The 27714-nt window shown below is 51.3% G+C and overlaps 1 protein-coding gene across 1 annotated transcript; it reads left to right on the forward strand.

Moving 5' to 3' along the window:
* Positions 1–3481: 3481 nt before the first annotated feature.
* Positions 3482–13255, forward strand: LOC308183982 (dynactin subunit 2-like). The gene is made up of 12 exons (XM_080570590.1): positions 3482–3541; positions 10342–10438; positions 10931–11029; positions 11112–11272; positions 11386–11531; positions 11616–11683; positions 11762–11800; positions 12100–12177; positions 12352–12423; positions 12538–12640; positions 12745–12836; positions 12923–13255. The coding sequence occupies exons 4-12, from the start codon at positions 11154–11156 to the stop codon at positions 13007–13009; spliced, it is 804 nt and encodes a 267-aa protein (XP_080426716.1). The 5' UTR covers positions 3482–3541; positions 10342–10438; positions 10931–11029; positions 11112–11153; the 3' UTR covers positions 13010–13255.
* Positions 13256–27714: the final 14459 nt, after the last annotated feature.

The following is a 27714-nucleotide window of genomic DNA, read 5'->3' on the forward strand; positions in this document are numbered from 1 at the left end:
TTCTAAAACAGTTGTTACCATATGTGGTACAAAAACTTCAATACGTTTTCCCAAGGTAAGTTTCCTTGCTTCCTGGATTAAGAGAACTGTTGCCGCTACTGCCCGCAAACATGAGGGCCATCCTGCACTTACAGCATCCAGTTGCTTAGAAATGTATCCCACAGGTCTTTTCCAGCTTCCCAGTCGCTGGGTTAGTACCCCTAGTGCTAGTCGTTGTCTTTCATGTACAAATAACTGGAAATCTTTTGATAAATCTGGTAGGCCCAAAGCTGGTGACTTCATTAGGGCGTCTTTAAGTTTCTTGAAAGCTTCTTTCTGTATTTTTCCCCAAATAAAATCCTGTGCCTTCTGAGCTTCATAAAGGGGCTTAGCTATGAGTCCATAATCCATTATCCATAATCTGCACCAGCCAGCCATTCCTAAGAAGGCCCTTAGCTCATGGAGATTTTGAGGTTCCGGGATGGTGCATATAGCTTTTATCCTATTGACACCCAGACTTCTTTGTCCCTGGGAAATCTCACACCCCAAATATGTTACAGTTGAGCAAACTATTTGTGCTTTTTTCCTTTGAAACCTTATAACCACCCGTTCCTAACTGATTTAAAATTTCGATGGTTGTTTGGGTGCAGAGCGACTCATTCTCTGTGGCAATCAAACTATCATCTACATATTGTAACAACAAATACTGACTTCTGGGTACCTGTATTTGTCCTTGCGTTGTCCAGATTTCCAGGTCCTTGGCCAGCTGTCTTCCAAAGAGGGTCGGGCTATTCTTGAAGCCTTGTGGGAATCTTGTCCAAGTTAATTGTGTCTTTCGTCCACTCTGAGGATTTTCCCATTCGAAGGCAAATAATTTTCTACTATCTTTATCAAGAGGTATGCAAAAGAAGGCGTCCTTTAAATCTATCACAGTAAACCATTTATATTTCTCTCTCACAGATGTTAACAATGTGTAAGGATTAGCCACTACCGGCTGAATGTCCTTTGTTATTTCATTTATTGCTCTAAGATCTTGTACCAATCTATATTTGCCATTCCGCTTCTTTACTGGAAAAGTTGGAGTATTGTATTCCGATTTACATTCTTCCAAAATCTGATAGTTGAGAAATTTGTCAATAATTTTCACTATCCCCTGCCTAGCTTCTATCTTAAGTGGATATTGTTTGATTCAAACAGGTTTGGCTCTTTCCTTTAATTCCACCTTTACCAGTTGTGCCAGTTTCGACTTCCCTGGTACGTCTGTTTCCCGTACTGTTGCTCTAACTGCATTTTCTACTTCTCTTGGAATATTAACAAAGGGTTTATCTTTGGTCATTAGGATTTGGCCTACTTTGGACTCAGGTACCTTCATTATTAATTCTCCATCCTCAAAGGTTATTGTTGCATCTAATTTAGCTGATAGATCTCGTCCCAAGAGTGGAATCGGGCATTCTGGTACATACAAAAATTCATGGGTTAGTTCCTTACCCCCAAAACGCAAATCAAGGGGTTGTAAGAATGGCCGTTCCTCCTCCTTCCCTGTGGCTCCAATTATTGTAGTTGTCTTAGTTCCTAATCGTCCTTTTAAACTATTTAACACTGAATATGTTGCTCCTATTACATTTACAGACTAATTAACACAGAGAAAGAAGCTCCTGTAACCAACAACAACAAAAAAATTCAAGCCTCTGTCTTCGTTTCCTAGCTTTATTTCAACTAGTGGACCTGCTAGGCTAGATGCCCCAGGTCCCCGTCATTTCTGACTGTTGTAAGTTTATCCTGCAGCCTAAGACAAATTCTTTCTGATATCAGGGGCTGATTGCCCTAGAAAGAGGCTAGCCAATTGCCTCTGTTTGTTTTCTGAAGCCAGGTCCAAATTTTCTGTCTTTTCTTTTTTTTTTTTTTTTTTTCCCCATTGCATTTCAAAGTTGGTCCAGAAATTCAAAAATTCCATAGGGTTTTCTTTTGGACCTTCTTGGAACAGATTCTCAATTCCCAATTTAACCAGATTTTGGTATTTACATAATTTCCGGGGTGGTAAGGGTCTCGGGGCGGGGGGGGGGGGGGGGTGGGGTGTCGGTCAGGGGAATGCAATGGTTGAAAGTTCCCTGAGCGGTCCCATTGGCAATCTGAGCTCACACAGGAACTCAGGTTGTTTTAAGAGTTAGCTGCTTTTCTGTTTCCATGACAACTCTCTGGGACCCATCATGGTCCCTCTGCCCCAGAGGGCTCACACCCGTGATTTTGAGATCTCAGCCTCGGGTTGAGGCGGAACTATTAACGTTCCTACGTCCTCTTCCCCTGCTCATTCAACTTCAAACAGCTCTGTTAGATACTACATGCCACACAACCTTTAACACCTTCAACAACCCTTTTAACACTTCCTTTATCTTCCTCTAGCCTGTACTTTTCTAATGCCAACACCAAAGGCTCAGTCAGGGGCCAACTTAATTCCATACCTTTTCCCTCCAAGATGCTGAAACAACATATCAGTATACAACATTTCATCCTATTTTCCTTCTCTCCTCAAGAACAACATTAATTGCAAGACACTGTTACAGTCGATTGATCCATAAAGTGGCCATTTAGTTTGATCCATAAAGTGGCCATTTAGTTTATATAGTGGCCACAATTGATTGCAATACTTAGTGGAAGTCCTCTTGCTTTCTGCACCCCCCCCACTCCCCGTTCCGACAATATCCTTGCAATGTGCCAATGTACACCCAAGGAGGCTTTCTTTAAAATGTCTTTGTTTTGGATATTACCCATTTCCTTGATTTCCCATTCCCTTTTATTTATTTATATTAATTACTGTCCCTTGTTTCAATTTCCATGCAAAACTTTTCATTGCAGGTTTTTACTATCTTTTCCTAATCTTTGTGGGAATAGAAATGTTGTTTTTGCAGTGTTACGTTGTTTAGAAGGAAGGAATGTGGTATTGAGATATGCTTACAGCGATAAGAAAGCTGAGCAGGTGACCTCGTAAAATGCAGACAACCAGCCTCCTTAGAGCAATCAGGTGAAAATCACTGTGTTAAGTCAAGCCAGATAAGGGGAGAAAACATTACCATCTCCAAAACAGGCCGGCAACTGAAGGCCAGGCATTGTCTGTGAAGCATCAGATAGATTGTGAACCTGGATTACCCACTCCAGTGGGGAAACAGGGGAGGGTCCTGTCATCAAAAAGTATATAAACTGGGTTTTGGAACTAGTAGGTGCGCTCTCCTGCTTGTGGGGCGCCCGCCATTGCAATCGCGAATAAATTACTACTTCACTGAGATCCTCGCCTGAGCCTAAGTTATTGGCTACGGAGTGTTTCTCACAATTTGGGGGCTTGTCCGGGATCCAGTCACCCACTGGGGAGCCCCACCGCCGCAGCAGCAGGAAGGCATGCCCCGCTGATTTCAGCGGTCCTGTGCACCGACGGTGGCGGTTCTGCGGAGAGCTGACAGAGGGCCCGAGGCTGATGAAAGAGGCAGGATCTGTGAAGTAGTGGGGAAAGGAAGAAGGCAGGCACTCCGGGTTTTAAGAATTGATCCGGTAACTCTGTGCACAGACCAAGGTAAGAAATATTAAGTATTGCCTCGGGGGTCGGGTGAGACTCTGTGTGATGTGTGATTGAGACGTACTTTTGTACGAAGCGAGTGTGGAGTCCTGATCCGCGGTTCCGTAGCTCCGCGAGGGGCGAGGCCAGAGACGGACGAAGCGTGAGATAAGGGAGAGAAAGGAAGAGTCTCGGGAAATTTGGTGTATGGTAAGCCCTTGCACAGGGAAGTGCTTGGCAATACACCAGGGAAATTTGGTGTGCGGTAAGCCTCGCACGGGGAAGTGCTTGGCAGTACACCAGGGAAATTTGGTGTGCGGTAAGCCTCGCACGGGGAAGTGCTTGGCAATACACCAGGGAAATTTGGTGTACAGTAATCCTTGCACGGGGAAGTGCTCGGAAGTACACCAGGGAATCTGGTAAACTCATAGGTGTGCGGTAGCCCTTGCACGGGGAAGTGCTTGGCAGTACACCACCATTTTCCTGAATAGGAAAAATGGGAAATATGAGTTCCAGGGGACAGGGAGATATCCCTGGGGGAGTGCCTACCGAAAGTTCTTCCTGAAGAATTGTAAGAAATTGGAAAAATAATCTCAAAATTGGAGGAGATGGTAATAAATAAATAAATAAATAAATATGGTTAAATATTGTGTATTAGTCTGGACAAAAGAACCAATTAAGGAAACAGCAGTATTTTGGCCAAAATACGGGCCTGATGAAAATTCAGGCTTGAAATTTATGTGTAAACAATAAGATTCCTTTTTTTTTGGAGGAGGAGCCAAGTTATGCTCCCTATAATCCTAATATTGCACCGGTGGCAGCAGCAGTCGCTCCAGGAAAGGAGACAGGGACTGCAGTTAACACTGTCCCTAGAGAAGAGCGTACTCTAGGCTCTGGCAAGAATTAAAACAAGGTAGAAGAGGTACTGAGAATTTTGCCTTCCCTGATACTAACAGTACTAACACTAACTGTGTATCCTCTTAAGTGAACTTCCCCCCCTCCTTACCAGCAGAGAGGTTAGGAGTTTCCTAGGACCTAACTTATACTCTTGGGGAGGGGAAATTATGTATATAAATATGTTGTTTACAGGGAAAGAAATGGGAATGGGAACGATCAGGAGGAGAGCTGCTATACAAAAATGGGAAAGGACTCATCCTCCAGGACCAGGGGTAATACCGGCAGGGCAGAAATAACCACTTGCCGATCCTGGCTGGAAGAATAATAGTGTGCAACACAGAAATCATATGAGAGACTTGGGGTCAGAATGAGAAAGTACTTGGGGATGAATCCTGAGGACCCGGTATCCCAAGGGCTCTTGAAAGTTCATTTTGTGATTGAAGCCTGGCAAGATGCACAGAAAATGCTCCAGAAGGTGGGGGGGATGTAGTGAACAGTCACTGGGGGGCCCTCCTGCGGGAGGCCCTGAAGGTATGTGTCAGGAGGGGAGATGAGAAGGAAAAGCAGAGAGTGAAACTAATGGTATTGACAGTGTAGCAGGTAGTCAGGCAGAGGGTTGGAGAAAGAGGAAGAAAATCTTCAGGGGGAGTCAGTCAGGGCCAGGATGGAAAGGAGAGGAAGAGAGATGAAGGAATGGCAGGCAAGGAAAGCTACCCGTGTTGCGGCCTGAATCTTAGCAGGGACAGGCTTTGATGGGATGTTTTAAGTGTGGGCAGGCTGGCCACTTCAGGTAGGAATATCCGGAGTGGAAGAAGGAGGAGAGAAGGAAAATGGGATGAGGGAGAAAGGTATGGAATTAAGTTGGCCAATGACTGAGACTTTGGTGAAAGTACAGGCTGAAGAAAGATAAGAAGAAGTGTTAAAAAGGGTTATTGAAGGTGTTAAAGGTGTGGTATGTAATGTTTGACAGAGCTGTTTTTTGAATGAGTTGGGAAAGTTGAATGAGCAGGGAAAGAGGATGTAGGCATTATCTAAGTAACAGTCTAGAAGTTTTGGTATATTTGCTGTGGTGTTTGGTCAGTTTCCCAAGTATTGAGAAGGGGGGGGGGGGGACGGGGGGGGGCAGCCTGCTCCACCAGGGGCCTCTCCACAGGCCACAGGGGGCTTCGGCTCCGGCGCCTGGAGCGCCTCCACCCCCTCCTTCTGTGCTGACTTTGGTGTCTGCGGGGAGGTTTCTCGCTCCTCGCTCTCCCAGCTGCTGTTGAGCAGCAGGTTTTTGTTTGTTCGTTTGTTTGTTTTCGTGGATGTGCTCTCACAGAGGCACGGACTGTGTTGCTCATGGCTTGGCTCTGGGCAGCGGTGGGCCCCTCTGGGGCCGGATGAAGTTGTCCCTTATCTGCTACGGGGAGGTTTCTGGATTCTCCACGTGGGGGGCTGCCACTGCAGCCCCCCCCAAACCTTGCCATCAAACCCAATACACTTGGGCAGCTAGGTCATTACTGGTCTGTAAAGTATCAGGGATTAAATTAACTAATGAAACCCTAAAAAGTGATGGGGGTAGAAGGGGCTGGGATAACAGTGCCACCTTTGGGGGGTACCAAGCTGAGACTAGGGGATAAAATGATCTCTGGGCAATTATTGTATGCACCCAAGGCAGGGACTAACTCGTTGGGAAGGGATTTGGTGATGAAACTGGGCATTCAAATAGTAAATTGTTAGACTGGAATAACAGTGTTATTAATGGAGTGCTCTCAGGCCCTGAGAGCAAAGATATCTTCACCTCTGACTGGAAAGACTCTGAAGTGGGGGCGGAAGCAACAATACATATGGACAGTTTTACCTCAGGGGCTTACAGGGCCACCGATTTATTCGGGCAAAGTTCTAGAACAGATTTTGGAGCAACTCCAACCTCCCAAGGAGGAATTACTGTTACAAAATGTGGATGATCGTTTATTGTCAGGACAGGAGAAAACAGTTGTGAAGGGAGCTGCTAACAAGCTATTCAACTTTCTGGGAAAGCAGGGCTTGGGAGTATTGAAAAATAAATTACTATACGTAGAAAGAGAAGTCAGGTATTTAAAGCATCTAATGTCTGAGGGAAAACGGAGAATAAATCCAGAGAGGATTCAGGGAATTGTTGAAAAATAAGAAGGAACTAAAACGTTTTAAGAGAGATTTCTTTAAGGAATCAGGAGCCACGAAGTCTGAGGGAAAATGGATACTCCCTGATGGGAGAGAAATGCTGAATAAAGCACCAATGAGGCAAATATGATGTTTTACATCAAGAGAGTCATTGGGAGATGCAAGCAATGTGTGATGTTGTGCTAAGAAAGTATGTCTGTGTAGGAATATACACTTTAGTGAAGCAAATATGCAGAGGATGTACCATATGTCAAAAGGCAAATGAAAAGGTCATTTGTAACTCACCTAGAGGGGGACGGGAGCCAGGGATTCGACCTTTCCAAAGTAGACAGGTAGACTTTACTGAGTTACCTACAGCAGGGAGATTTAAGTACTTGTTTGTCCTAATTGACCACGTGACTGGATGTGTGTAAGCTTTCCCCTCCGTATCTGCCACTGCAAACATGGTGGCTAAGGTATCACTGGAGCAAATAGTCCCTAGATATGGGATAGCTGAAAACATTGATTCAGATCAAGGAACTAATTTCACTTCACCAGTACTGCAAGGGTCAATGCGGGCCTTAGAGAGTGGGATTTTCACACCCCCTGGCACCCCTCCTCTTCTGGGAAGGTAAAGCGAATGAACCAGACATTAAAGAAGCAATTAACTAAGTTAGTGTTAGAAACCCAATTTCCTTGGGTAAAATGCTTACCTTTAGCACTCCTACAGGTTCAAACAGCACCAAGAAATGATATAGGAATTTCACCGTATGAGATGCTGTTCAGATTACCCTATCTGGGCAGAAGGGATGAGATACCACAATTCGAAACAAGAAAGTTTTCTTAAGAACTGTATTCTGGGGTTGTCCTCTTCTTTGTCATCTCTCAGGACCCGTGGGAAATTGGGTCCTGATTCAGACCTGGAAAGGATCAACTCTGGCCTGAATGGGAAGGACACTTCCAAGTACTACTAACCACTGAAACAGCCATAGGAACTGCAGAAAAAGGTTGGACTCACTATACTCGAGTGAAGGCATCCGTCGACCCTAGTACCTGGGAAGCTGTTCCTACAGAAGACTTGTTGGAAGCTGAAATCGAAGAGACAAATCTCATAGCGGACTCTGAGCGGGATAAGAGCTTGCAATTGTAAACTAACCTTTTATTTTCAGAGGTAACTAATGAGTGTGACTTGTGATTGACAGAAAGGACAGACCTATAGTGAATTGAAGTGTTCCCAAGGGGGGGTTGTTATAGTAGTAGTGTATATCTTATTCTTTGTATTGGTAATTATTTAGAAACCTAAGGTTTAAAAATAATGACAGGGAAAAATCAATTATTAATTTTGTTTTTAGTGATTGTAGGCCTCAGAGAAAGCCTTGGTCAATTGGCAACTTGGAAAAGGCATGATCAGATAATAGTAAGATGGGATACCCCGTAGAAATATGGGTGAATGTGACAGAGGGTTATGTACCACAATCTGTCATGTTTGATGCTTGTGAGGTGTTAGCTTGTGGAGATTTAAATGCCCAATGACAACTGAGCAGAGAGAACAAATAACTGGGAGAGGCCCAACAGCCAGATTGAGAATAGCTGTATGGAAACAATCCTCTATTGCCATCTGAGAAAGGGAGAAACTCAAGGAGAAAACAGGAGAGAAAACAGGAGGCCCTCTTTGAAATGCGGCAGTTCAAACATTTGAGTGAAACAGGGTATGGGGATGTGAATGCCTGGATAGAATGGGTCAAATATACTGTCCAGAGTCTCAACCATAGCAATTGCTATGCTTGTGCCTCGGGATGACCGATTGCCCAGATCGTGCCCTGCCCATTGAGGTGGACCAAGGATTCCCAGGGAATGTGATGTATGATTGCATTGTACCAAGAAAAGACTGCCTGGGGAAATGAGGCCTGTAAGTCTCTCTCTTTGCTATTCCCTTCCTTGCATGATAGCAATATCAGGGCTCCCCCTGTATTCTCCACAGCTATAGGTAACCATACAGCTTGCCTCTCACGGCAGGGTGTGAGTGCTACCTGGCATCTGGGAGAATTTGCCTTGTGCACGAGGACCTTGAATGCTACCGAGGACTTGATGGGAAACTATTCAAGACTCGAGATCCCCAGGGCAGATCTCTGGTGGTACTGTGGAGGGAAGATCTTACGGTCCATCCTACCATCTAACTGGGGAGGCACTTGTGCACTTGTTCAATTAGCTATACCCTTCACCCTGGCATTTGAAAGAGAAACATCACAAATACCCAGAAGAAGTAAAAGAAGCTTAGGAGTATCATTTGATGATAGAGTATACATAGATTCTATAGGGGTGCCTAGAGGAGTTCCTGATGAACATAAAGCCAGGAATCAAATTGCTGCAGGGTTTGAGTCACTGTTCTGGTGGGTAACAATTAATAAAAATGCGGATTGGATTAATTATATCTATTATAATCAGCAGAGATTCATAAACTATACAAGAGATGCGATAAGAGGAATCGCTGAACAACTAGATGCCACCAGCAAAATGGCTTGGGAAAACAGAATAGCATTAGATATGATTCTTGCGGAGAAAGGTGGTGTGTGCGTAATGCTGGGCAACCGTTGTTGTACTTTTATCCCTAACAATACTGCCCCGGATGGCACAGTAACTAGAGCATTGCAAGGGCTTACCACCCTTGCCAATGAATTGGCAGAAAACTCAGGAGCAGACACTTCCATCACAGGATGGTTGGAATCTTGGTTTGGTAAGTGGAAAGGGATGGTAGTGTCCATATTTACATCCTTGATTGTAGTAGCAGGAGTTTTGACAGCCATTGGTTGTTGCATTATCCCCTGTGTAAGGGGACTTGTCCAGCGGTTAATTGAAACTGCACTTTTGAAACAAATGACCATGGATCCACCACCCTACTCAGATAAGATGATGATATTAGAGGAAATGGAAAGCAAAGAAAGTGAAGAAGAGGAAGATATCTACCAACTTACACCTTAGAGAAAAATTTTGCAAAAATCAACAAATTATAAAAAGAGAAAAGGGGGGAATTGTGGGAATAGAAATGTTGTTTTTGCAGTGTTACGTTGTTTAGAAGGAAGGAATGTGGTATTGAGATATGCTTACAGCGATAAGAAAGCTCAGCAGGTGACCTCGTAAAATGCAGACAACCAGCCTCCTTAGAGCAATCAGGTGAAAATCACTGTGTTAAGTCAAGCCAGATAAGGGGAGAAAACATTACCATCTCCAAAACAGGCCGGCAACTGAAGGCCAGGCATTGTCTGTGAAGCATCAGATAGATTGTGAACCTGGATTACCCACTCCAGTGGGGAAACAGGGGAGGGTCCTGTCATCAAAAAGTATATAAACTGGGTTTTGGAACTAGTAGGTGCGCTCTCCTGCTTGTGGGGCGTCCGCCATTGCAATCGCGAATAAATTACTACTTCACTGAGATCCTCGCCTGAGCCTAAGTTATTGGCTACGGAGTGTTTCTCACAATTGGTACGTTGTGAGCAGCGGGGGTCGGTCGCGGCCGATGGCTCCCCGAGAAACTCCTCGGTGCCGGCTGGAGCGTGATCAGTTCGTGAGCCACCTCAGCAGTGCCCACGTGGTCCCATCTGGGTCGCCAAAATGTTAGCGCTCATGAAGACACATAATCCACAAAGTGATTATATGAAGGTGCTTTATTAGGCGCCGGAAGTTAGGGGCATGCCTGCCCAAATCTAACTTCGTCTGATTTGTTCTCTTGGTTCTCTTTTATCTCCTAAGATATTACATATGCATTAGGTTTCACAACTCATCTATGCATATTCATTTCCTAGCTCCGCCTAGCCTCGCTTCATATGCTAATCATCTTATCAGTCCTTCTGCGCTTGCCTACTACTCTCTGGTGGTCGTCCGGGTGGTCGTCGGGATGAGGTAAGATGTCTTCATCAGAGTTGAACTTTTTAACCTTTCCTTCTCACGCATGCTCTCTGAGCCCTCGGTCTCAGTCCAAACCGCAAGGTTGGTTTGATCCAGTTCCCAGGGTCCAAGAAGCCCCAGTTATCTAGATGTCTTGCAAATGGAGCATTCTTTTAATCCTCCTTACTCCTCCTCATGAAACGGTGCATTCTCTCACGCTACCCTTGCACATATATTTTGTATCTTCCAAGCGCAGCCCCGGAACAGTACATCGCAAATGTAACATATTAAGCAATATTGTATTATTTCATCTTCTATTACTAACAGAGGGACTCAGCTACTTGGTTTTTCTGGTCGATTCCTTTCCTTGCACAGGCACGGGTACCGCCGAGGGGAGTTGGGTCCCGGTGTCCCAGCACTGCCAGATCCCTGGTGCCGTGGGCAGGCCCCGAGCCCTCGTGACACCCCTCTCCTTTCCCTCTCCCCTCAACTTTCATCTCTCTGCAGCACGGTGAGGGCGTTGGTGCCAAAGAGACTCCTCAGCAGCGGTACCAGCGGCTGCAGCACGAGGTGCAGGAGCTGGTCCGGGAGGTGGAGCAGATCCAGGTGAGCACCACCCCTGCCGTTTGGCACCTGCGGGCAGATCGTCCCCGGGGGCTGACACTGCTGCCTGTCCCCCCCTGCACAGAGCGCGGTGAAGGAGTCGGCGGCCGAGGAGGAGCTGACGCCCATGGCCTTGGCCAGGCAGGTGGAGGGCCTGAAGCAGCAGCTGGTCTCCAGCCACCTGGAGAAGCTGCTGGGCCCTGCCGCAGCCATCGACTTCGCAGACCCCGAAGGCGCGCTGGCCAAGTGAGTGTGGGCTCGTGGCCGCAGCTTGGGAAGCGGGGGGCAGCAGGGGGAGGATGCCAGCATCCCCGCGAGGCGGTACCAGGGCAGCGTGCCCACCTTTTCCCCTCGCCCAGGCGCCTGTTGCAGCAGCTGCAGGTGGCGAAGTGCAAGAAGGCAGTGGCAGGGAAGAGCCCCGCCAAGGCGCCAGCCCCCACCGGGGACACGCTCACTTTTGAGCTGTACTGGAGGCCAGAGCAGGATCAGTTCTCCCAGGCTGCCAAGTTGAGCGTGCAGAGGGGGAGTCACAGCGTTTGACCCCAAAATGGGCTGTCCTGCCCTCTCAGCCCTCGCTTCCCTCGTTTCCAGATTGCGGAGCTGGAGAAGCGGCTGGCACAGCTGGAGGCGATGGTGCGGTACGAGCCTGACAGCCAGGTAAGGAGCCAGGAGCTCCAGCCCTGCCGCTCCCCTGCCCTCCATCCTGCCCCACTGATGTGATTTTCCTCCCCACAGAACCCGCTGTTGGTCGGGCTGAAGGGGACCAGCCTCGTGGTGAGTCCTAGAATCCTAGAATAGCCTGAGTTGGAAGGGACCCATGAAGACCCTTGGGTCGAACTCCTGGCTCCACACTAAGAATTAAACCATAAATCTGAGAGCGTTGTCCAAATGCTTCTCGAACACCAGCAGGCTTGAGGCCATGACCCCCTGCTTGGGGAGCCTGCTCCGCTGCTCGACCACCCTCTCAGCGAAGATTTTCTGTCCTAATACCCAGCCTGAACTTCCCCTGGTGCAGCTTTAAGCCGTTCCCTCATGCCCAGGCACCCCCTACACAACCTGTTCTCCTTCCCCAGGAGACCGTGCAGATCCTCCAAGCCAAAGTGAACATCCTGGACGTGGCTGTGCTGGACCAAGTGGAGGCCCAGCTGCAGGTGAGGGGAGACGGAGGGAGGTGGGGATGAGTCCCGCAGCCCCCAGCCAGCACTGGGCCCGCTGGCCCCACCAGAGGATGGCATGGGGCCATGGGAGGGCACCTGCAGAGGCTATGAAATTGGGGTGGACCCTGCTGGATTTGGGGTGTCACATCTGCTTCCCCCCCTCCGCAGAGCGTCCTGGCGAAGGTGAACAAAATCGCCAAGCACAAGGCCATTGTGCAAGACGCTGACACCCAGAGCAAGGTAAGAGCAGCAGGGAGGGTCCCCCAAAGCAACCACAGCATGGGGGGCTTATACGGAATCGCCCTGCAGACTGTGCTTACGCCCTCCTTTCTTGCTTTCCGCCCCTTGCCCCAGATCCACCAGGTCTATGAGATGATGCAGCGCTGGGACCCCGTGGCCAGCAGCCTGCCCGATGTAGTGCAGCGACTGCTGACCCTCAGGGACCTGCACGAGCAAGGTGAGGGGCAAGGAATGGGGATGCTGGGGACAGTGGCGTGGCGTGACAAGGGAGATACTGGGGTCTGGGGGCCCTCCAGTGCTGAGTTTTCACCTCCTTCCCAGCCACACAGTTTGGGCAGGTCCTTGTGCACCTGGACACCACGCAGCAGGAGATAGCTGGTGCTCTCAAGGACAACACCGTGCTGCTGGCAGAGGTGAGTCTCAGCAGCATGTGCTGGGGTGGGAGGGGTCCCCATCCTGTCCGCCCTGCTCAATCCCTTCCCCACTGACCCCCCTGCAGGTCCAGAAGACGATGAAGGAAAACCTGGCCATTGTAGAGGACAACTTTGCTGACATAGAAGCCCGCATCAAGCGGCTGCAAAAGTGAGAGCACCCTGGAGCACCTCCCTGAGCATCTGCATTTCCCCCCCCCCCCCCCCCCCCCCGACATTGTGATCCCCTGGGAATCACTCCCTCTGCCTGCAAGTAGCAGTCCCTGTTTGTGTATAGCTGGCCGTGCTCCCCTGCGCAGAACGGGGCTGTGGAGGGGCCCTTCCCAGCCCCCCATTAGCACCCAGGGGTGGGTCACTGCTCCCCCAACCTGGATTTACCCCAATAAATGTCCTGGTTCAAAGCGTGTCCGTGCTGGCCTCTCCTTCGGGCTGCGGGACACGAGCAGGGCCCAGCTGGGCTCTTTGAAATGCAGCTTCTACTGCGCATGCAAGCCCTCCAAGCACGCCCAGCGTAGCTCCAGCTACACTTTTCTTACGCTTTTTTTTAGTTTAAAACCATTAGCCCTTGTCCTACCAGTGAAGAAATATTTCTCCTCAACACCTGCAGTACGTTGAAGACATCGTCGTGTGGGGCAACACAGGAGAGGATGCTTTTGAGAAAGGGTGGAAAATAATACAGCTTTGGACGGCTGCTTTCGTCCTGTTAAACAGAGTAAGGTGAAAGGATGGGCGCTGGAAATGCATTTTTTTAGGCATAAATTGGCCAGATGGATGTCATCAGGTCCCCATGGATGCGATCCATGGGGATCCAAGAAGCTGTGGACTTGCCAGCTAGCAAATGCTAACGGCTGTATAATGCCTGCATGGGTTAACAACCCTTCACCTCCCTCCTCTGCGCCCCTTGAGCTGAGGCTGTCGGGGTGTGTCCGGGCGGGGACATACCATATAAGGTCATATGGCGTCATCCCTCCTTTATGACGTCATCCCTCCTTTATGACGTCATCACCCGGACACTATATAAGGCCGCGCTCGCCCAGGCCGGGCCAGTGGCAGAGGCGACCTCTGCTGCTGCGCGGTGCTGGGAGCCGGTGTCTGCTGAGGGCTCAGAGGCTGCTGTCCCTCAGAGGCCCAGGCCGCGCGATCGCTGGTGGCTATTGCTGGCAGCGTTTGGCGAAACCGTCGATTTCGCATTCCTTAAGCCATGATCCGGGGTGGCGTGGGCCAGGGGCCTGTGGCGCGTGGTCGCCCCTTGCCCCGTCGGGGCCCAGCGCGACCCCCCAGCAGGCCTGTGCAGCAGGAGGAGCACAGGCAGGAGCTGGAGGCGCTGCGGGCCCAGCTGGAGGCGCTGCGGGCCCAGCTGGAGGCAGTGCGGGCCCAGCTGGAGGCCAAGCGTCTCCGCTCCCAGGAGCTGCAGCGCCGCTTTGCTGATGAAGCCCGTGAGATGAAGAAGAGGGCAGAGGAGCAGCGGCAGCTCCTGGCCAAGCAGCTACGCTCCAAATGCGAGCAGGAGCGGGCGCGGGAGCTGCAGCGGCTGTGGGAGCAGCTCCAGAAGCAGCAGGCAGCGGAGATCCGTCAGCTGCTGTGTGAGGGGAACACCAAGTGGTGCCAGGCTCAGCAGCTGCTCCAGCAGCAGTGGGACGAGGCCGTCCGCCAGGTGCGGGACCTGCAGCGGCAGCTGTTCAAGGTGCCCGTGAACCGTGGCCGGAGCGGCGGCAGCGAGGCCCGCGGCAAGCAGCAGGACGTCAACAGGCAGCTCTGCTGGCGGGCAGATAGCAAGCAGGCCGCCCAAATCCTGGACCTCCAGGAGAAGCTGCAGCTGCGGAGGAAACTCTCCTCTCAGTACATCCCGGAGAAGGCTGAGGGGGGGGCGCCTGCCTCCCACAACGGGGACAGGGCCGCGGCCCAGCACCGCCTGCAGAGTCTCCTGGGCACAGGAGCCACCAGGCCCGGCTCTTCGAAGAGCTCCGGTGCATCTGGTGCTGGTGGTGGAGAAGGGCAGCGGACAACCTGCTCGAGCTCAGAAGACGCTCACCTGCGGGGTGAAGGGCAGAGCAGCAGGAAATCTGTCAGAGACATTGGGGTTCAGGTCCCAGAGCAGCAAGAGGCCTGTCCACCTGGCAGCGGAGACAGCCCGTTCCTGGAGCAGCAGAAAGCGCAGCTGCAGAATGCCCTGAAGGACCTGGCCAGGCAATGGATGGTCCTTCAAGAGGAGACCTGCTTCCTGAAGAACGAGAGCTCCCTGGTGGAAGCGAGGGAGAAGGCGGGGAGGCTCAAGCAGGAGCTTGGTATGCTGGGCCTCCTTACCAAGAATCTGACAGAAAAAACCAGGAAGCTGAAAGAGCTTGCTGCAAAGTCTGGAAAGACTGCTGCAAAGACGGAGCAGGTCGACCAGCAGCAGAGAGGGCAATTGGAAACCGAGGCTGGGAAAAAACTTCAGCTGCAAAAGAAACTGGATCAGGAACGTTCAAGGCTGAAGAACAGGTACGAGGAGCTGAAAGTGTGTCTGACAGAGATGAGAAATGAAAAAGCCAGACGCGCGCAGGAAACTTCTCAGCTCCGCAGGCAGAAGGAGAGGATAGAGGAGATTCAATCTGAAAACGCTGCTCTGAAGCAGAAACTCGTGCAAGCGACAGAGCAGCGAAATGCTGCCGTTGGAGCAGCCAAACGTCTTCAAACGCTCCTGAAGGATCTCGACTGCAAATTGAAAGCCATGAGTCAACCGGCAGAAAGGACGCAACAACAGCAGCAGGACCACGAGGAAACAAAGCTAATGCTGCAGAAAAAAGAAGAGGAAGTTAAGCATTGGCAGAGGGCTTGGGCAGAGCTCAGAAGGACACGTGAGGAAGAGCTGCAAGCCTCTCGAGTGCAGCTGAGAGAATCAGAGCAGCAGTATCAGCACCAACGTCAACAATGGGAGCTGCTCTCTCAGCAACTTGAGCAAGAGAAAAGAAAAAAATCCAGCCCTATCGTCTCAGAACTACCCCAGGCAATGACACCTCCCACAGCACAGGCCTATGCAGAGCAGTCCCATGACCTCTGCAGCCATGAAGACAGCTCTGATGCTTCTGAGAAGGCAGCCAAAATCCTGGGATTCTACACAAGCAGCTCGGCATCTGATGCCACACGCGACGGTCCTGGGTGCTGCACTGTTTCAGATGAGGGCTCTGTAGGTGGGAACGGAGAGTCAGGAGCAGAGCATGTGTCCTTCGTCCCGCAGTCCCTGGGACAAGAATCACCAAAACTTCAAAGACTTGTAGCTCAACAGGGCCACCATCCTGTTGAGGGTCCTAATGAGCGCCCCGAAGCAGAGCTTCCTCATGCTCGGGGAGAATACGTTCACGTCTCTGGAGACGTGGACGAGCATGACGGGTCTGTGAGGGAGCGGAAGGCTGTCGGAAGACGACTTTTCTCCTCTACTTCGACAGAAGTTTCAGACAGCAGCCAGGTGACAAGTTCAGAGCTGTTATCCCCTGCAAGACAGTGATATCGAAATAAGTTCTTGCAGCAGAAGGGGAAGGAAGAAACAGAGACAGAATAAATCTTTTTGACCAAGGAATTTGTGTCTGTGTGGTGGTTTTACTTGGGTGGGCGGTCGAGTTCCACCTCAGCCGCTCTCTCACTCCCCCTCCTCAAAGAGAAAGGGGGAGAAAATACGACACAAAGGGCTCAAGGGTTGAGATAAGGAGGGGGAGATCGCTCAAAAATTATCGTGACGGGTAAAACAGACTCAGAGTGGGGAGAGAGTAAGATTTATTGCCTATTGCTAACAAGGTAGGGAAGTGAGAAACAAAGGAAAGAAACCAAAAACACCTTCCCCCCACCCCCCACACTAACATGAAACTGGGCCTCCATACACGTCGTGGTTGGTGGGGAGACGGACATTTCCCTAACGAGAGCTCCCCCCTTCTCCCTCCCCTTCCATGGCTTTTATTGCTGAGCGTTACGTGGTCATATGGACTATCCCTTTGGTCTTTTGGGGTCAGCCGCCCCGGCGATGCCCCCTCCGCACCTCTTGCCCATGGTGGTGGGCAAGCCACTGGATTTGGGGCTGGGGGGTGGCAGAGGGAGGGCGCTGTGGGAGTCCTGGTGCTGTGCCAGCGCCGCTCAGCAGTAGACAAAACACATCGGTGCAATAGCAAGTCAGTTGTAGCCTAGCTACAAGTACAGAGCACAGCGCTGTATGGGCTGCTGCGGGGAAGGCTGAGGCCATCCCAGGCAGAGGCAGCCCACCAAACCCACCGTGGTGGGGACGGGATGACCAGGCAGGGTCTAGAGGGGTGGCTGGATCCCAACCGAAACAGTCGCCCGGGGGCTGGGAAGGATGGGGAAGGTGCTGGGTGGTGCGGTGGGAGCTCCTACGCTCACCCACCTCGGAGGAGCTCGGAGGGACGGTGGCGTCGGGGGGAGTCCTGCCGGGCCCCTCGCAGGGACCCCCCGCCCAAAGACCCCGGCCACGCAAGTCCACGAGCAGGGAGGTGAAGGTGGAGGGGTTCAGAGGGGGTCACCCACGGCCTCGCACCCCGGGACGGCGGCAACCCACGGGTGCAGCCTTTGCGTGCCCGGAGCACCGGGGCAGAGCCGGCGGCACAGCAGCTCCGGAGCCAGCCCCGGCGCTGGTTCCTGGAGTGGGAACCGAGCTTCAAAGGGCTCGGGGCAGCCGCATCGGTCCGCCCCCACCCATGCCAGCTGCCCACGGGTGTCCCGGGCTCCTTGCATGACCGCAGCACGGCCGGGCTCGGCACCGGGCTTGGCACCAGGCTCGGCACCGGGCTGCCGCCGGCTTTGCCCGGGCAGAGCAGGGCGGAACGCGGGGGCTGCCCCCACGCATGACTCCCGGCCCCCTGTGGGGGCAGCTCCCAGCGCCGGGGAAGAGGGGCCCCGCACCCCACGGGGGGTGCTCTCCGGGTGGGCTCCCCCCTACCTGGGGACCCCAGGGAGCGCGGTCTCGGGGGATGGGGGGCGGACCCAGGCCCCACGCGTGACCACCGCCCCCGGGGGACGGGAGCCCTACGGATGGGGACAGCCCACGGGGACCGGACCCATGCGGGGGTCGCTGCCTCAGCCCCCCCTGCAGCGGGGGCGCCTCCCACGGCCCCTGCACCCACGCGGGACCCCGGCCCCCCTCGAGCCCCAGCCCCACGTGCTACGGGGAGCCCCCGTACCTGGATTTACCCCAGGAAATGTCCTGGTTCAAAGCGTGTCCGTGCTGGCCTCTCCTGCGGGAGGTGGCCGGTAGCGGGGCAGGCGCGCTCTGCCGCGGAGCGGGGGATCGAGGCGGGCAGGGCTTTTCTGCGGCGTCGAGGCCACCCGAAGCAGCTGAGGGAGCCGCTGGGACCCGGCAGCCATCGCGAGGGAGGCTGACGAGGCGTCGGCGGAGCCAGCAGCGTCCCCTCCCCGGCCTCCCTCACGACGGGGAGGGAGCGGGGCGAGGCGCGGCCGTTGGCGCGGGCAGGTTGCGCTTGGGCAGGGCAGAACGTTCCGCCGCGCTCCCGGGAACAGCTCAGCTACCGGCCGCCTACCTACGGGTAAACCGCCACAGTCATCACGAGGCGGAGAGCTCTTTTCAGACGCTCTGCGGCCGCCCAGACTGAGCGCCCGCTCGAACACGCGGCGCTTCAGGCCTCCGGGTGCCCGCAGGGCCTGGGCCTGTTGCCGCCCTCCGAGGGCGGCGGAGACGCCGTGAGCATGAGGTGCGGGGGCCATGGGAGGCACCCCCGCTGTGGGGGGGGGCTGAGGCAGCTGCTCCAGCAGCAGCGGGACGAGGCCGCCCGCCAGGCGTGGGACCTGCAGCGGCAGCTGCTCAAGGTGCCGGCGAACCTCGGTGCTGGTGAGTGTGAGGTCCAGCCCAGCGCCTCTCCTTGTGGGCTCTCCTTACCCCTTGGCTGAGGAAGCTGCCATCAGCACACCCCAGGACCCTCCTGGATCACTGATGTCTGGCGGTGTTATCCCTCCAGCAGACAGATGGGGGTTGAAGTCCCCTGGGAGGACCGGGCCCTGCAAACATGACGTTTCTCCTACCTATCTGTAGAGGTGTTAGCGTTCATGAAGACACATAATCCACAAAGTGATTATATGAAGGTGCTTTATTAGGCGCCGGAAGTTAGGGGCATGCCCGCCCAAATCTAACTTCGTCTGATTTGTTCTCTCAGTTCTCCTTTATCTCCTAAGATATTACATATTCTATACATATATACATATATACATATCACTTGCCGAGGCGATGGGCTCCGGGGCAGATGCGTTCTGCAGGAGAGCGGGGGATCGGGACAGGCAGGGCTTTTTTTCCGACATCGAGGCCGCTCGAGGGAGCCGCCAGGACCCGGCAGCCTCCGCGAGGGAGGCTGACGAGGCGTAGGCGGAGCCAGCAGCGCCCCCTCCCCGGCCGTTCAAAAGCAGCCCCTAGGGAGCGCGAGCGACCAGGAACGCAGCGACCAAGGCGGGCAAACAGGGCGGGGCACGTCAGAAGGGTGGGCGCGGCAGTTTGCGCGGCAGTGCGCGCAGGCAGGGCGAGCAGGGAGGGCGGACAGGGCAGAGTTTCCCCCCGCCCATAAGAACAACACCTTTAACGGCTGTCGACTGCTAGCTGGGCTGCGATGGTCTTCACCAGGCAGAGCGCTCTCTCTAGAGAGTCTGTGGCCACCCAGACTGACCGCCTGCTCAACAATGCGGCAGTTCAGGTCTCTGGGTGCAGGGACTGTCTGAGCCTGTTGCTGCCATCTGAGGGAGGCAGAGGCACCGTGTGTGTGAGGTGCGAGCAGGTGGATGACCTGGTCCGCCTGGTGGCAGAACTCAAAGAGGAGGTGGAGAGGTTGAGGGCTATTAGGGAGCGTGAGCGGGAGATAGACTGGTGGAGCGACTCCCTGCAGGGCCTGAAGGAGAGGTAGCAGGGTGAGACACCCCAAATAGGGATGGACCCCCTGCCCTGTTGCTGTCGGGCAGAGGGAGGGGACCTAGAAGTTGAGGAGGGATGGAGACAGGTCCCTGCTCGACCTTTCAGGCAACGCCCCCCCCTACCGGCCCCACCTTCCCAGGTGCCCTTACGTAACAGATTTGAGGCCCTGGAGCTTGAGAGACCGGTGGGTGAGGACGAGGTAGAAAGTCTACCCAGGAGGATGCCTAGGGCGAGGAAGCCGACTCCACGCCTCAAGACTGCCTCCACCAAGAAAGACAGAAGGGTGATCGTAGTAGGCGACTCCCTTCTCAGGGGAACAGAGGGCCCTATTTGTCGACCTGACCCTACCCGTAGGGAAGTCTGCTGCCTCCCTGGGGCCAGGGTCAGGGATGTTGCCAGGAAGCTTCCCAACCTGGTTCGCCCCTCTGACTACTACCCTCTTTTGATAGTCCAGGCTGGCAGTGATGATATTGATGAGAGAAGCCTGAAGGCTATCAAACGGGACTTTAGGGGACTGGGATGGTTAGTGGATGGAGCGGGAGTACAGGTGGTGTTTTCGTCTATCCCTGCAGTAGCAGGGAGGGGTACCGAGAGGACACGGAAAGCCCACCTGATTAACACGTGGCTCAGAGGCTGGTGCCAACACAGAAATGTTGGGTTTTTTGACCATGGGGCGCTTTACTCGGCACCCGGCCTGATGGCCGCAGACGGGTCCCTATCTCTAAGGGGAAAACGGATCCTAGCCCAGGAGCCGGCAGGGCTTGTTGAGAGGGCTTTAAACTAGGAAAGAAGGGGGATGGGGCTGAAAGAAGGCTTGTTGGAGCTGTGCCAGGGGGAACAATGGCAAAGCCGGGGAAGAAGGCAATGGCCCGACTGAAGTGCATCTACACTAATGCACACAGCATGGGTAACAAACAGGAGGAGCTGGAAGCCATCGTGCAGCGGGAAGGCTATGACTTGGTTGCCATCACGGAAACGTGGTGGGACCACTCTCATGACTGGAGTGCTGCAATGTCTGGCTATAGGCTCTTCAGAAGGGACAGGCAGCACAGAAGGGGTGGTGGTGTGGCTCTCTATATTAGAGAGTGTTTTGACGTTGAGGAACTCGAGGCTGGGAATGATAAGGTTGAGTCCCTATGGGTTAGGATCAGAGGGAAGGCCAACAAGGCAAGCATCCTGGTGGGGGTCTGTTATAGACCACCGAACCAGGATGAGGAGACTGATGAGGAGTTCTACAGGCAGCTGGCAGAAAACGCAAAATCGTCAGCGCTTGTTCTCGTGGGGGACTTCAACTTGCCAGACATATCCTGGAAGCACAACACAGCCCAGAGAAAGCAGTCTAGGAGGTTTCTGGAGAGCGTGGAAGATAGCTTCCTGACGCAGCTGGTTAGAGAGCCTACCAGGGGAGGTGCCCCACTAGACCTTCTGTTCACAAACAGTGACGGACTGGTGGGAGATGTGGTGGTCGAGAGCTGTCTTGGGCAGAGTGACCACGAAATGGTTCAGTTCTCTATTCTTGGCGAAGTCAGGAAGGGGACCAGTAAAACCGCTGTCTTGGACGTCCGGAGGGCTGACTTTGAGCTGTTCGGGACACTGGTTGGCAGAGTCCCTTGGGAGGAGGCTCTGAAGGGCAAAGGAGTCCAGGAAGGCTGGGCACTCCTCAAGAAGGAAATCTTAATGGCTCAGGAGCGGTCTGTCCCCCCGTGCCCAAAGACGAGCCGACACGGAACTAGACCGGCCTGGCTGAGCAGAGAGTTCTGGCTCGAGCTTAGGAGAAAAAGGAGGGTTTATAATCTTTGGAAAAGAGGGCGGGCTACTCAAGAGGACTATAAGGATGTTGCGAGGCTGTGCAGGGACAAAATTAGAAAGGCCAAAGCTCATCTGGAGCTCAATCTGGCTACTGCCGTTAAAGATAACAAAAAACGTTTTTACAAATACATCAACACAAAAAGGAGGACTAAGGAGAATCTCCATCCTTTACTGGATGCGGGGGGAAACTTAGTTACAAAAGATGAGGAAAAGGCTGAGGTGCTCAATGCTTTCTTTGCCTCAGTCTTTAGCGGCAAGACCGGTTGTTCTCTGGATACCTGGTACCATGAGCTGGTGGAAGGGGATGGGGAGCAGGATGTAGCCCTCGCTATCCATGAGGAAATGGTTGGCGACCTGCTACAACACTTGGATGTACACAAGTCGATGGGGCCGGATGGGATCCACCCGAGGGTACTGAGCGAACTGGCGGAGGAGCTGTCCAAGCCGCTTTCCATTATTTGTCGGCAGTCCTGGCTATCAGGGGAGGTCCCAGTCGACTGGCGGCTAGCAAACGTGACGCCCATCTACAAGAAGGGCCGGAGGGTAGACCCGGGGAACTATAGGCCTGTTAGCTTGACCTCAGTGCCAGGGAAGCTCATGGAGCAGATTATCTTGAGTGTCATCACGCGGCACTTGCAGGGCAACCAGGCGATCAGGCCCAGTCAGCATGGGTTTATGAAAGGTAGGTCCTGCCTGACGAACCTGATCTCCTTCTATGACCAAGTGACGCGCTTGGTGGATGAGGGGAAGGCTGTGGATGTGATCTACCTTGACTTCAGTAAGGCTTTTGACACCGTCTCCCACAACATTCTCCTCAAGAAACTGGCTGCTCGTGGCTTGGACTGGCGTACGCTTTGTTGGGTTAAAAACTGGCTGGATGGCCGGGCCCAAAGAGTTGTGGTGAATGGAGCCAAATCCAGTTGGAGGCCGGTTACTAGTGGAGTCCCCCAGGGCTCAGTGCTGGGGCCGGTCCTCTTTAATATCTTTATCGATGACCTGGATGAGGGGATTGAGTGCACCCTCAGTAAGTTTGCAGATGACACCAAGTTAGGTGCGTGTGTCGATCTGCTCGAGGGAAGGAAGGCTCTGCAGGAGGATCTGGATAGGCTGGACCGATGGGCTGAGGTCAACTGCATGAAGTTCAACAAGGCCAAGTGCCGGCTCCTGCATCTGGGGCGTAACAACCCCAAGCAGCGCTACAGGCTGGGAGATGAGTGGTTGGAAAGCTGCCTGGCGGAGAGGGACCAGGGAGTACTGGTTGATAGGCAGCTGAATATGAGCCAGCAGTGTGCTCAGGTGGCCAAGAAGGCCAACAGCATCCTGGCTTGCATAAGAAGCAGTGTGGCCAGCAGGTCTAAGGAGGTGATTGTCCCCCTGTACTCGGCTCTGGTGAGGCCGCACCTCGAGTACTGTGTTCAGTTTTGGGCCCCTCGTTACAAGAAGGACACGGAGGTGCTCGAGAGAGTCCAGAGAAGGGCGACGAAGCTGGTGAGGGGTCTGGAGAACAAGTCTTACGAGGAGCGGCTGAGGGAGCTGGGGTTGTTTAGCCTGGAGAAGAGGAGGCTCAGGGGAGACCTCATCGCTCTCTATAGGTACCTTAAAGGAGGCTGTAGAGAGGTGGGGGTTGGTCTATTCTCCCACGTGCCTGGTGACAGGACGAGGGGCAATGGGCTAAAGTTGCGCCAGGGGAGGTTTAGGTTGGATGTTAGGAAGAACTTCTTTACTGAAAGGGTTGTTAGGCATTGGAATGGACTGCCCATTCCAATGGAGGTGGTTGAGTCACCATCCCTGGAGGTCTTTAAAAGACGTTTAGATGTAGCCCTTAGTGAGATGGTTTAGTGGAGGACTTGTTAGTGTTAGGGCTGAGGTTGGACTAGATGATCTTGGAGGTCTCTTCCAACCTAGACGATTCTGTGATATGCATTAGGTTTCACAACTCATCTATGCATATTCATTTCCTAGCTCCGCCTAGCCTCGCTTCGTATGCTAATTATCTTATCAGTCCTTCTGCGCTTGCGTATCACTCTCTGGTGGTCGTCCGGGTGGTCGTCAGGATGAGGTAAGATGTCTTCATCAGAGTTGAACTTTTTAACCTTTCCTTCTCACGCATGCTCTCTGAGCCCTCGGTCTCAGTCCAAACCGCAAGGTTGGTTTGATCCAGTTCCCAGGGTCCAAGAAGCCCCAGTTATCTAGATGTCTTGCAAATGGAGCATTCTTTTAATCCTCCTTACTCCTCCTCATGAATCGGTGCATTCTCTCACGCTACCCTTGCACATATATTTTGTATCTTCCAAGCGCAGCCCCGGAACAGTACATCGCAAATGTAACATATTAAGCAATATTGTATTATTTCATCTTCTATTACTAACATTTCCCCCCTTTGAAAGTATTTCACTCCTTTCGAGGAGGGCAAATGCTTTCACTAACTAACTAAAATGTTTTACACTCAGTGCTCACCAATAACATATTCAAGGAAAATTACAACATTACGCATCAAGAAAATTACAAAGATTAGGATTGTCACAACATTTCATAAGTCCACCACTTCTGCTTTATGTTACATTCGCTCTTCTGGTTGGGTTCACTTGATCTGGAACCGATTTTGTCTATTCGGTTTTCATTCCATTTCGCCTCCTGGGTTCCTCAGATTCTTTCTCTGAAATCCGAAGTCGTTATATGCCGGTGGAGGGTATTGCGGATGTGGTTCCATATGCCGAGCAATGGTTTGCATCACTGTCCAATTCCAGGTTGTCTTCCTTAGAATCAGACTTTTCAGCATTATAAATGTTAACTAAATTAGTACCCCTACAATCACCAATATAATTATTGTCTCCAGTAAGGACTTAACCCAATTACTAATATTCCATCCACTAAAAATGTTATCCAACCAGCTTGTTGTCATATCTTTCTCTTCCTGCTCTGCATCTTGTTCCACTCAAGCCAGTTGTTCTATGACATGTTCTACATCAATAGTCACATTTGAAATGTGGATGCAGCAATGATCAAGATGATCTTTTAGAAATCCGCATACTCCATGTTCCTTTAATAACAGTGTATCTAATGCCAATCGATTTTGTAGCACCATTTTAGTTGTAGCTTGTAGTTGGATATTAAGGTCTCTAAAGCCTTCTTTCGTGGCTCTCGCGAGCCTACTCACTTGTCCTGTAAGTTTATAAATCATTTCCCTATTTCGATAAGTAGCTACCTGTGCAAATAGAGATTCTAACGCCCAACTGAATTTTACTCCACCCGAGGGTTCATGCCATATATCTTCATCTGCCCCTTCTTCTAAACTTCTTTTTGCCCTACTAATTTGTAGGGTTTCCAACTTTCCCTTAAAAGGAGACTTTTTCCATATTGGACACAGTGTGGGGAGGGAGTCCTAGAGTTATTGCTTTTACTTCCCCATCTATCGGCAGGTGTGTAGTCCAAGTTCCATCACTGGCTGCCCATACAAATTGTCCTGGACTTATGAATGGCTCTATAGCTACAATCCACTGCGACTTGACTAGCCTGGCTATTTCTTTCCGAATTGTACTTAATTCCTCGGCAAGCACATCCTGTCCTAAGAGCTATCAATACCGGAAGTAAGTGCTCGATATCTTCATTATTACTGTCGCAAGTATATTTCTTCTCACAAGTCCACCAAGCTACCTTTGTTGACTCTTGTCTACCACTACTATCAACCCGGCTTACTGTATAAAACTGATCAGTTCCATTCTGCTTTCCCTGCCATTTGATACACCATGATGTATTCCCTCCATACTGGAATTTCTGCAATAAACTTACTGTCCAATCACTATCCCACTCTTTCATTCCTTTTGGCTCATTTTTCTCTTGACATTCCCAAACAATCTTTTCTCTAGGCCCTTCTACTATACGTAGTTCATCGTAATGATACCGTCCCACATTCTTAAATCTGCGTATCGTTACGAATTGGTAGTTCTTTTCACATTCAGACCTTGATGTTGGGGGGGCTCAGTTTCCTATAGTATTGTGTAACATTTATCCTCTCTAAAACTTTCACTTCTTTACATTGAATTGTTTCATTTCCTTTTACTTGGGGCAGTGGGGAGGTTATTATACCCCACTCAAGCGGGCCCCCTGTTGCTTTTGGAATGGGCATACAAGCAGTAATTCTATCAGTTCCTTTCACTGTGGCAAAATCTTTAATCAATCCTACCAGTAAATTCTCTGATGGTTGCCTGTGTGGGATCTGTACCACTTGTGTCCGTGGTGCCTGGCCCTCTCTTTTTCTTCTAGATCCTTTTCGGTGGGCTACCAATATTCCTTTATCCAATTTCGGATATACCAATATTTCTCTTATCCCGTAATCTATTTTCATGTGTTACCATGCACCGGTAGTTTCCTTTGTTGACTTTAGTAACACTAAACAGGGTTAGGGTGGTAGCTCCTCTCAGTTGTTGGCCCAATTGTAGGGTTTTACTTACGTACGCCTTCCCTTTCCACCCAGCCTTCAATCCTGTATTGTCCTCGGTTGTGTTTACGTATATTTCCTGGCTCTGTCCGGAGTCATTTATTTTTTCCCAGACCACCTGTAGAGAGCTAATTGTTATTGGTTTATCGTTGTGCATTCCACATTCCAAAGTAACATTTTCTCCTTTGAATATTTCCTCTTTCTTATAGTTTTCTGGTATTTCTAGGAACTCAATTACAAGGTATTTACACAAAACAATTACTGTTATCGTTACTGCTCTTAAGAACCCCGACATTGTATGGTTATACGCGCCTCATCTGTAGTTTTGTATCATCTCCGATTGCTCGCACTGACCAAAATTCGGGAACCTTTTTCACCCGAGTATAATGAATCCAAGCACCCACCCCTTCGACCTTTGCAGCTGTAAAAGTAGTCAATAATACTTGATAAGGTCCGGCCCACCGTTCTCTCAGGGGTTCTTCATTCCAGTTTTTAATGTACACTCGGTCACCTGGCTGAATGTCGTGGACAGGATTTTCCAGTGACAACGGTCGGTTCCACACCAGAACACTTTGAAGTTGAGCTGAAGTTTTGCCAAGAGACAATACATAATTATAAACATCCTGGCTCCCTGTTATATGCATATTAGGATTTGGTTCTGGGGATTGATAAGGCTTTCCATACGTAATCTCGTATGAGCTTACTGACATTCCACTCCTTGGCTTTATCCTTATTCTCAGTAAAGCTATAGGCAAAGCTTGTGGCCATTGTACTTTGGCTTCCTGGCAGATTTTACTGATCTGTCCCTTTAGAGTCTGGTTCATCCTTTCTACCTGTCCACTAGATTGGGGTCTCCATGCAGTATGTAAATTCCAAGAAATTCCTAAGAGCCGGCTTACGTCTTTAACCACAGATGCAACAAAGTGGGGTCCCCTATCCGAGGATATTCCTAATGGTACCCCAAATCTCAGAATGATTTCCCGCAGTAACCATTTTGCTGTCTCTTTAGCTTGATTGGTGCGACAGGGAAGGGCTTCTGGCCATCCGGAAAAGGTGTCAACCCCTACTAACAAATACCTATATCCCCTGGTCCTAGGTAACTCTACAAAAATCAGCTTGCCAGTAATCTCCTGGTTCTATTCCTACTCTAACTCTTCCCATCTCAGCATGTTTTCTTGCTACTGCATTATTTTTCAGACAAATCTCACACTTTGACATTACTGATTTTGCCATTGTTAACATATGTGTCGAGACAATGCTACGTTTTAAAAATGTTACCATTGCCTCTGCACCCCAGTGACAGTCATTATGTCTTGTCTGAAGTATTTCTCGCATCACCAAGGGGGGTATTACTACCTGGCCCGTAGCGGTTACATACCATCCATCAGAGTTCTTTCGGGCCTTTAGGAGATTTGCTAATTTCTCATCCTCTGGCGAATATCTTGGTTTCTTGGGAAGATTAAGACGAGTGGGGCCTACCTTGAGTGGTACCAAAGCCATTACATTCCACACCTCCCGAGCAATTTGTCAAGCTGCTCGATCTGCCAGCCGATTCCCTTCTGATATTTTCGAGGTTCCTCCTTGATGGGCTTTACAGTGCATAATAGCCACTTGTTTTGGTTTTGTACCGCGTTTATCAAATTTAACACCTCCTCTTGATATCTTATATTGGCCCCTTGTGAGGACAACAGCCCTCTTTCTTTCCATAATGCTCCATGAAC

Source organism: Anser brachyrhynchus (assembly GCF_964034855.1).
Source record: "Anser brachyrhynchus genome assembly, chromosome: 29".
Taxonomy (NCBI): Eukaryota; Metazoa; Chordata; class Aves; order Anseriformes; family Anatidae; genus Anser; species Anser brachyrhynchus.